At 45.4% G+C, this 9,373-nt stretch overlaps 3 protein-coding genes and 1 long non-coding RNA gene across 7 annotated transcripts in view; 3 read left to right on the forward strand and 1 right to left on the reverse strand.

Moving 5' to 3' along the window:
- The window catches only part of comm3, a 38,411-nt gene extending 33,086 nt beyond the window's left edge, over nucleotides 1-5,325 (forward strand). For both annotated transcript variants that reach the window (XM_064689225.1, XM_064689224.1), the window contains exon 2: nucleotides 4,473-5,325. In XM_064689225.1, the coding sequence (XP_064545295.1) occupies nucleotides 4,473-5,209 (737 nt within the window). In that variant the 3' untranslated portion in view covers nucleotides 5,210-5,325. The remainder of the gene's footprint in view (nucleotides 1-4,472) is intronic.
- Nucleotides 1-7,064, reverse strand: part of LOC135433233 (uncharacterized) — a 51,252-nt gene extending 44,188 nt beyond the window's left edge. For 2 of the 3 annotated variants that reach the window (XR_010437042.1, XR_010437040.1), the window contains exons 1-3: nucleotides 6,950-7,064; nucleotides 684-1,011; nucleotides 472-627 (exon numbers count right to left, since the gene is read on the reverse strand). This is a non-coding gene — a long non-coding RNA (uncharacterized LOC135433233). The remainder of the gene's footprint in view (nucleotides 1-471; nucleotides 628-683; nucleotides 1,012-6,949) is intronic. The other variant, XR_010437041.1, reaches the window with a different exon arrangement.
- On the forward strand, nucleotides 5,578-7,723 carry LOC135433232 (uncharacterized). The gene is made up of 5 exons (XM_064689235.1): nucleotides 5,578-5,759; nucleotides 5,816-6,554; nucleotides 6,618-6,862; nucleotides 6,913-7,078; nucleotides 7,141-7,723. Exons 1-5 carry the CDS (start codon nucleotides 5,622-5,624, stop codon nucleotides 7,629-7,631), a joined length of 1,779 nt encoding a protein of 592 aa, XP_064545305.1. The 5' UTR covers nucleotides 5,578-5,621; the 3' UTR covers nucleotides 7,632-7,723.
- A 37-nt stretch (nucleotides 7,724-7,760) lies between these two features.
- Nucleotides 7,761-8,834, forward strand: LOC135433230 (phosducin-like protein). Its single transcript, XM_064689233.1, has one exon. It carries the CDS (start codon nucleotides 7,839-7,841, stop codon nucleotides 8,679-8,681), a length of 843 nt encoding a protein of 280 aa, XP_064545303.1. The 5' UTR covers nucleotides 7,761-7,838; the 3' UTR covers nucleotides 8,682-8,834.
- The last annotated feature ends 539 nt before the right edge of the window (nucleotides 8,835-9,373 follow it).

Here is a 9,373-nt window from a genome sequence, read left to right on the forward strand (position 1 = left end):
GCTGCCTGCCTGGCAACTGGTACTTTGTGGTCCACTTTTCAGTGCGCTCCCCGCAGTCGCAGTCGCCGTCGCCGTCGACGCCGACGCACATAAACAACATGCTACGACTCCGGCCGGGGCCCCTTTAGCCCCGAACCGAGCCATTGGCAAGTTGTTTATATTGTTTTTAATAACATTTAACGCCGCGGCAACATGTGCGCTGTGCACTGCATAAATAACTCTAACTGCCTATGCGGCATTATAAGTCAAACACTTTAAAGTTAAATTAATAAAAACAACAAACAAACAGCAAAAGAAATCAAAAGAATTTGCTATAAATCAAGAGAAGCCAAACAAGAGCTCAAAGAAAACTAAACAATAAATAAATAATTAAATACAACAAGGAGCAGCGACAACTTCTGTTCTTAACTTAAGACTTAATATAGATATAATTAATTAACTAATTTATCAGGTTTAGATTGTTGGGCTTACCTTTGCAAATATGATCCACAGAGGACATCTTGTCGCTAAATTGTTGGTCATTGTTATCGTAAAGTTAAATTAAGTTTTTGGTCTCATTTTCGTGATTTCCTCATTTTTCTAGCGACTATAAACGCATTGTGCGAGCGGCGGGCGACTTGGCCAAAACTGAAATAAAGGCACGGGAAATGAAATATTTGCGAACAAATAGACACACTTATTACATTTTCGTCCTGGCGGCTGCTGCTCCTGCTGCTCCTTCCGCTTCTGCTGCTGCTGCTGCTCCTGCTGCTGCTCCTCCTGTTGTTAATGTTGTTGTTGAATGCTTTTGGCGCGTGTTCCCTGCTCCGGCAATGTCTTCATGTTGTCTGTTTTGGTCCTTTTTATTGTTGTTGTGCCTTTAACTGACATGCCGCAATTTTTCTTCATTTTTTTTCCCCCGTGGCACAACCCCCAAGATCCCTGAGATGGATGGGTTACTTTCCTAATAATTTAGCAGTTAGTTTTAATGCGCTACGCCAACTAAGACTAGTTTGGCTTGACAACTGCCGGCTAAATAAACACAGAGAAAAAGTGATAGGACATAAGATACAAAAAACAAAGGGAAGTTTTTCGGTATGCCCAAATGTACACAACTATACCACTAAATATATATGGGTCGTAGGTCGTATTATTGACATTTGCCATTTGGTCAACATTCGCTGCAGCTCATACGAAAGCCCTTGAGATCGAACCAAAGAACATCCTTTTCCCGCATTCAACGTGCTCGCAGTCATGCCAACATGTTCATAATCATTTTTCTTGTTTCCACAGCGCCGCAGCTGAAGAAAAACATTGCAATTTCCTCAGAACATGCGTTGAGTAGTCGACTCCGAAATAAAAAACATGCTTGTTCAGAGTGGGCAACAAAAAATATTTGCATGCACATACCTGGCACAAGTTTAATTAGTTAAGCGAAAGACCCCTTCCGTCGTTGGCCATACCCTGCTAGACGCATAAACCGGAGAGTCTCAAGTGTTTGACATGAATCAGACTCCACTGGGAGGTATAGGTTGCAGTTAACGCCTACAGGATAATCAGCCAGACATTGTCTGACAGCCACAACTTCAAATATAAAGCCGGAGCAGTGTGTACCCGTGGGTTGAAACGCAAGTGGACGGGTGAAGGGTATTTTGGAAGATGCCGCTCCGGCTGGCAACTAACAATAGTCATAATAACGTTTCAAGGCCGCCCATGGCCCCACTCGGCCGCACACATTGGGGAGAAATTTAAACGGCAATTTGGGGCCGTGTTTACCAACCCCAAGGACAAAGGACAAAGCACAAGCGAACGACAGCAGCAGCAGCATCCAAAAACTGTGGTTTGTGGGTTTTTTTGGGGCGTCTTCATGTGAAGGGTGGACAGAGCGGGACAGAGGGGCATCAACTGCTTACGTGCCTGGCAAGCATCACAGACCGAGAGCTCGCCCCCAATGTGGCTGTTGTTATTCTTGCTTACGCCTGGCAGGCACGGGGGCACAACCATTCGCCATGTCGCCATTCGCCAACATCCTACTGGGCACGTCATTTTTGGCTGCTTGAGCTGCGTCGTTTGTTTTCTTTTTTCCTTCGGTTTTGGCGCCCAAATCCGCAAAAAACAAAAACCAAGACTATTTTCGGCATGCCGAAGACCAAATACCCTTGCAGACATATGGCTCGGACATTTGAGGAACATAGCGAAGCTTGCAATTGCTAAGTTTGGGGAAGATATCTGGAATGACAGAAAAGTTTTCGATACAAAAACTAATTTTCCGACCGATTCTACCCAGGGAACCCTTTGAAATAGAGGTTCAAAGTTGGTCAAAATTTGTTAAATATGCCAAGTTAGGTCAAGATATTTTGAAACACAAAAAAAATAAAATTCGACCGATTGATCCTTTGGCAGCTATTTGATAAAGCAATCTGATTCGGTCGTAGGCTGACACATAGATGGCGCTACTAGTATTAAATCCTAACCTTCAAAAGACGTGTATAAATTTGACAGCTGTCGTACTATTAGTTTGTGAGATATATCATTTTGAGTAAAGCAACTTTTGTTACATATGTTCTTCCTGCAACAGAAAGACCATCTTTTACGACAGGAGAGCCTAGTTTATGACAAAACCATAATACCCTCGAGCAGGGCATACAGAAAAAACACAAACGCATTGCCAGCACAGCCCCCAACATAAAGTGTGTTTAACTTTTTCGTGAACGCCCAAATATCTTTGGCCTGCCTTAGGTTATGCTTTTTGCTTCTTTTTCTTGTTGTTAGCTCCCGCTGCTACCATTGCTTATAGTTGTTGGCGCTTGAGCTCTCCATGACCTTTAGCATATTGACTAGTGAGGTTTTTGGTGTCCATTTTGCTTTTGGCTTATAACTTGCGGCGCATACTTTATGCACAACGCACTTACACTTTGTGCCATTCTCTTTTTATATACAGATACCGTTCCGTTCTTTTTACTGCTGCACTTCATTTTATTGTGGCGCTAAGCTACGCTCGGGGAATTGAAATGCGTATATCCTGGGGGCTTATGGCGACAGACAGTTCATCAAATGAAGCTTTTAAGTGGCGCCCCCACCAGCTCATAATTTAATATTCGATGCTGCTTTAATACTGAGAGACTCGCCGCCGCTTTAAGCATCGATGCTAGGCAAAATTAAAGTGCAGCCACTATCGATACTCTATCGATACGCTGCAAGCAACAGATTAGATCGATAGATCGAGATATGCAGCATCGATATGTCACTAAATCAAGTCTTTTCACCGCAATTAACAAAAGTCAATTGAAAATTACAAAAAGCCTTAAGCTCGCTTAGCTGTTTGCACAACGGAGTAGCTTAACGGAGTCAGGATGGGCTTACCATATGGTTAAACTACCCTTACCCATCCCCCATCCACCGCCTACACACAAATGACAATGAGTTTCCATTTTGTCTGCTCCTCGGCTGTGTCCTGTGTGCATCATCAATTTAATTTCGTAAGCTTACAAAGCGTTGCATAAAAAATGAACGTCCGTTCATGTGGGTGTGAAAACGCTGCCGGTTTTCCGGTACCACCCCGAGCGCCAGCTTTTGAATTTCAGCCCACACAAAAGGGTGTGAAACGAAGCATGCGCCATTTTCGTGTGTTTTTTAAAGCCACGCAGCATGCGGCTAATCTTCAAAATCGTGTAGCACGTCTCTAAACGCTTGCCGCATCAACAGTTTTCTCTATGTTACTTGATGGGGGGCAGCTTGCTGCTGACTCACCTCTAACCTCACTGAGGGGGGACATTGGGTATATCCCCCCTCCCCTCCCACCGCTCTACAACAGGGCAATTGCAATAAACATTTTGTTGTTGCCTACTTTTAAGGGTTGGACGCAACTTGCACATTTCCGCCGGCGGGAGTTTTAGTAGCTTTTAACAGAATGCTGCGACATTTAAACATAAAAATTTCATTAATGTACCCCCTTCCCCATCCCTTACCAACCAATCCCCACAAACACACACAAAAAACTAAAGGTAGCTGCATAAAAGAGGATCGTCCCAAGGGCACAACAGAATTGATTTGGCAATTTGGATTGTTTTTTGCCTTTTCCCTTTGTTGCTGTGCGGATGTTGTGTAACTTCCGGCAGCGAGTGAAGAGTTGAAAAATTGGGAGTAGAGGCATGGCATATATAATTGGTGAATTCAATTTGTAAGGGCTGAAACTATCAGCGAAACAACTCAAACAATCCCACAAAGTAGCCCGCCTCAATAAGCAGGCTAGGAAATGCTCGACTTGTGGTATACGACTAGGACTAGGAAAAGAAACTACACGGGTGAAAACCAGTTTTGGCCAGAGCCAAACCCGGGAGAGAGGAAGATCTACGTGTCTCTCTTAGTCGCCTCTTACGACAAGCGGTGGACATGCTGTGGAGGTATTCTGTTGCCCGCCAACCACACGGGTGTAGGCCAATGCACAATTGTTAACATTGATTTAATTTTGGAAAATTTTTGGCTGCTTTCAGATCGTGCCAATCATGGCGATGCCACCATTGAAGTCTGCCGCCACTGCCCGCCTGAATATGAGGTCGAATCGCTGCCCTCCTACACAATTGTCTCGGGTTTGCCCACCTATGACGATGCACTCGAGGAGTTCCGCAAAGCGGGCATTATACTGACGCCCGCCATGCCTGTCATCAAGATATTTGAGAATCTGAACAACGAAGCGAGCGGCGCCAAGGAGCCAGCGGTGGTGTACACCCTGGTGGAGACATCGCCCAGCGCTGCCAACGATGCCAATTCCGACACCATTTCACTGAACTCCATCACCTGTAGTTGTGGTGGCTCCTCGCCCACCGGCTCGCTGCCCAGTTACAGTGCTGCCACGGCAGCTGCCATGGCCAACGGCGCCCCGCCCAACTCGCAGATCATAGAGCTATCGCCGGATCATCTGGCCTCGCTCTCGCAGAAGCGCCTCTCGCTGCAGATCTCATTCAACAACTCGCTGCGCCGCCGCACCCGCTCCACGCTGCACAATCATTTGCTGCGCTCGCGCGCCGTGGGGAACACCGCCGGCCTGGGTCCGATTGAGACAGCAATTGCTGCTACAGCAATCGCAAGCAGCACAGCAGCTGCCCGGTCTAGAGATAGCCAAGTGCTGCCGTCCATACATCGATCCTCATCGACGGTGTCCCTGTCTAGCGAGCGCCAGCTGCTGGATCAGCGCTTGAGGCATTTGCATCATCGTGGCTCCTTGTACTGAGGAGCGGAATGCAAATGCGAAGCGCTCATATTTCAATTACTTAACTCTTAGTCATAAGCGATAACAACAAACAAACAAAACTGATCTAAAGCCAATAAATTGTTTATAAAAATGTAGCCTAAATGTAGCCAACTTTTTTAAAGGACAGTTACGAGTCAAAATAAATGTTCTGCTCAATTAGGGTCGTTCCTTACTCGAAATCTGAGCGGAAATGCAGAAGTTTCTGATATTTGCAAAGCTATTAAATGTTTATAAAAGGGGACGAAAAGAAAAGCTGTGCTTCAATTTCAATTTTGCTTTTTGCTCAAGCTTATTGAAGGAACTGGCCTCTAGCTAAACAATTTCATATGGCAACGCATTTGGGGTATGCGCCTCCACGAAGAAGCGTTCAAACCGTCGTTTGACGTTTGCCATGGCAACGGATTTTCGTTGTTTATGGACGCCGGCGGCTTTGCTGACTTCTCGCAGTTGTATCCCATCAAGGATGAGCGGCACAACACGCAGCGGCCTGGTGCCTACGCCCAAGCGACAGATCAAATTTGTCAAAAAGGTAAAGGAAAACCCATTTTACGTAGACGTTCATCTAATCCGAGTGGGCGCCCACAGCGCAAAAATCACCATGCAGATTCGCGCATGCCGTTGAAATTTGAGGCGCAGCCGATGCCCCTTTCGCTGCGTCCTTTTGGTGGGCTATTCAATCCCTTTGCCAAAGGCTGTTCGGTGCTGTGCAATCATCCAGCGCCGCCGGCAGTGAAGGATGTCATCAACCAGCTGAAAACGTCGCTGGCCGTTGAGGGCAAGAGTCCAGGGAAAGCGGCAAAGGAGAAGCCGCTTGAGGAGCAACTGCAGCCGCATGAGGCGGACAACATACCAGAGGATCTGTTTCGACGCTATGCGGAAACCGATTCCAGACCCATGACGCCCTCACCAACTGTGACGAGCATCCATACGCGAACTAGCGCAGGGTCCTTCTATCGACGTTGCATTACGCCGGAGTGGGGCAAGCATGAGAACATTCAGCGCAAGAAGATTATATTGGATCTGCGGCGATCGCATTCGCAGGAGACGCTCTACTGGAAACCCAGCTCGGAGCTGACCCAAAGCGGCATTGAGGAGGGTAAGAAACCAAAGAGTGCGGGCGCCAACGAGGATAAGAAGGCCCGGCGACAACAGTCCAATGAGCAACGACCCAAATCCTCGCTGGCCACAGCCACACTAGCACCTGGCGAGGATCAACACGCTGAAGTGGAGCCAAAGCCGCACAAGACTTGCATCAACGAGCACGACATAAGCGATGAGGATGCGCGACGAGGCAAAAAGCGGAAGAAGCTTAAGCCAACGCAGGGTGCGTAAAGGATACAGACAATATTCACGGGAATGTACGTAAGTAATATTTGAATCCTTCTAGCTACAACCACATTTCATCTAAGCGAGGATCCGGAGACCCAGGTGGCTACCTTGGGACCCGATTCCCTGAATGCCAGCACCAGACCCAGCCTGATACCCAACTCAGCAGGTCTGCTGGTCAAGGACAAGCGCGAGATTGACCGGGAACCCATTTTACTCAAAGGCAGTTTCCTAACCGACGAAGCCTTTCAGGCACTCAAAACGGATCTTACAGTGGATTTAATTGAAAACACCTTTGGCAGATATGTGAGTACAACTAGGGTCTATGAAATTCTTATACATGCAATTATCTACAGCTCAATCGAGCTCTACGAGAGGCCATCAAGTACATACCGAAGGCAGTGCACAAGCCGGCAGAAGAAGTGGACAAGACAGCTGTTAATGCGAGCTCCAAAATGCCACGCAAGTTCTCCAAATCCGCCACGCGTTTCGATGTACCCATGGATCTGTCCATGCTCAAGAGTTTGTATTAGTTCGAAGTTTGTAAAAGCTTCTTCCGGCAACTTGACTTTCTCCGTTTTTAGCCATGACACCTTTGCATTACCTCAGCAAATATGTGTGGGTCTCGCAGCAGCGCAAGCAGCTCTATAAACGCGTCTTTCTCAAGTACCTCAATCGCTGCGAGGAGCCGGAAACGGAGCTGGCATTGGGCAATGATGATGCGCCTCTTATTGAGTACAAGGAGCGCACAATGGTGTGGCGCAGTTTGCCTCAGGCTTTGGAGGATGTTTTAGAGTTTCATGGCACTGAGAAAAACGTGAAAAATACACTTAAGCATTTGGCCTATCGGCAGGATGGCAGTGGAAACTTGGATTTTCGAGCCTGGTGCGGAATTGTCTCATTTGCGGAGCGATTGGCGTTGTCGAATCCCGCGTGCAGCGACGATGACTCGTGCGATGAACTGGAGAAGGCTGACTTTAATAGCATGGAGCAGATTATTGATCAGTTTGAAGTGCCCGCTCATCTACGCGAAATATTCAAAATTATACGTAAAACACACAAGTTAAAGTATTAAACACTTTTAAATAGTTCGCACAAACACACGAGATTTTAACACTGAAATTGTCGATAGGTTTTTCAATATTTGCCATTCACCAAATACGTCTACAAAAACAGCTGTTGCTGCAAAGATATCGATACTTTTGTAGACCTCTTCGCGATTTTGTTTGCAGTTGATTAATTTTCTATAATTAAATTAAAAAAGAAACACTTAATCAACATCATGGCCACATTAGAGGATAAATTACTAGGTGAAAAACTGGAGTACTACTGCAGCAGCAGTGAGGGTGAAGACAATGGAGACGATGGCGACGGTGAGCAAGGCGCTCGTGGCTCTGGCAGAGGAGCTGCAGCGGGCTCCGGATTGACAATCAACACAGATCCTAACGCAGCGCCCCCGGGTGGTTTTCGCCAGCAAGGCTCAACCAATACAGGACCTAAGGGCGTTGTGCAGGACTGGCAGCGTTTCAAACAACTCGAAGCAGAGCGGCGCGAAGAAACGGAACGCCAACGATTGGCGCTGGCCAAAAAGCTTAGCATGACGACTGCAACAGCCGCCGAGGATGAGGAGCGCAAACGGCAAGAGGAACTGGATGCCGAGTTTGCGGAATTGATGAGCGAAGATTTTCTGCAGCAATATCAAAAGCAGCGTATGGCCGAAATGCTGCGCCAAACAGGACACCATCAGCAATTCGGCAAGGTGCTTCAGCTGGCCACGCACGGGGAATTTCTGTCTTGTGTGGAACAGGAAAATAAGCACACAACCATTATTATACACATTTATGATCGCACCCAATCAGCCTGCACCACGCTCAACAACTGCCTGGACACGCTGGCCAGCGAGTATCCGTCCATTAAGTTTGCCAAGATCTGCAGCTCCGTGGCGGGCATGAGCCGCGACTTCCGCACCAAAGGATTGCCCGCCTTATTGGTGTACAAGGCACAGGCGCTAATTGGCAACTTTGTGCGATTAACTGACGATTTGAGTGACGACTTCTTCGCCTCCGATGTGGAAAGCTTTCTCATCGAGCATGGCATTATAGTAGATAAAGCCTTGTACAACTAATCTGAGCTTGTGAATTATATATTATAGATTAAGCTAAAGAGAGCTGACCAAATAATGTGTTCGAAAATTTCGCATTTAAGCCAATCGCCCTTTAATTTTCAGTTCAGTTAAGTTAAGTTTGTTTGGGTCTCAAATGTTTGAATTTAGTTATTTATTTTTCCCATTCAATAATTTTTTGTTACATTATATGTTTGATTCTTGAAATCTTGTATACAATTTATATGTAACTTTTTTTGTAAATGAAAATAGAAAAAGAATGTCAAATTATTTTTCTTTTTATTTATATACAAAAGAAGCCAATTTAAAAATATATCTGAAAAATATATTCGAAATGCATTCGCAGCAGAATTAAAAATTATGAATGTACTTTATCTATATGGAAACGGACCCGTCTAGCTTTATACGGCAAATTCCATTTTGATTCTCATCATCAATCATATACAATAACCATAAGAATTATAATATTTAAGGGCTAATGAATGTACTTCACTCGAAATCGTACTATGTAAGATTTATACATATACAATATATATATATTTATATAGCTTATAGCCTAACATAAACGGGCAATATAAAAATGATGTTGATAATAAAAGTTTTGGTAATCAACAAATTGGTGTTGCTTGTTTTCTCTTCACTTTTTAAATGATTTTTTTTTTAGAGCTCCATTAGATTGGCATCATACTATGTAT

Source organism: Drosophila montana, unplaced genomic scaffold (genome assembly GCF_035044405.1).
Source record: "Drosophila montana isolate Dmon_TW-CO22-7 unplaced genomic scaffold, ASM3504440v1 contig_3217_1, whole genome shotgun sequence".
Lineage (NCBI taxonomy): Eukaryota > Metazoa > Arthropoda > Insecta > Diptera > Drosophilidae > Drosophila > Drosophila montana.

Coding starts and splice junctions, on each gene's coding strand:
- LOC135433232 (XM_064689235.1), top strand. CDS start 5,622: ATGGCAACGGATTTTCGTTGTTTATGGACGCCGGCGGCTTTGCTGACT. Junction 5,760..5,815: donor AGATCAAATTTGTCAAAAAG/GTAAAGGAAAAC, acceptor GGGCGCCCACAG/CGCAAAAATCACCATGCAGA. Junction 6,863..6,912: donor AAAACACCTTTGGCAGATAT/GTGAGTACAACT, acceptor AATTATCTACAG/CTCAATCGAGCTCTACGAGA.
- LOC135433230 (XM_064689233.1), top strand. CDS start 7,839: ATGGCCACATTAGAGGATAAATTACTAGGTGAAAAACTGGAGTACTAC.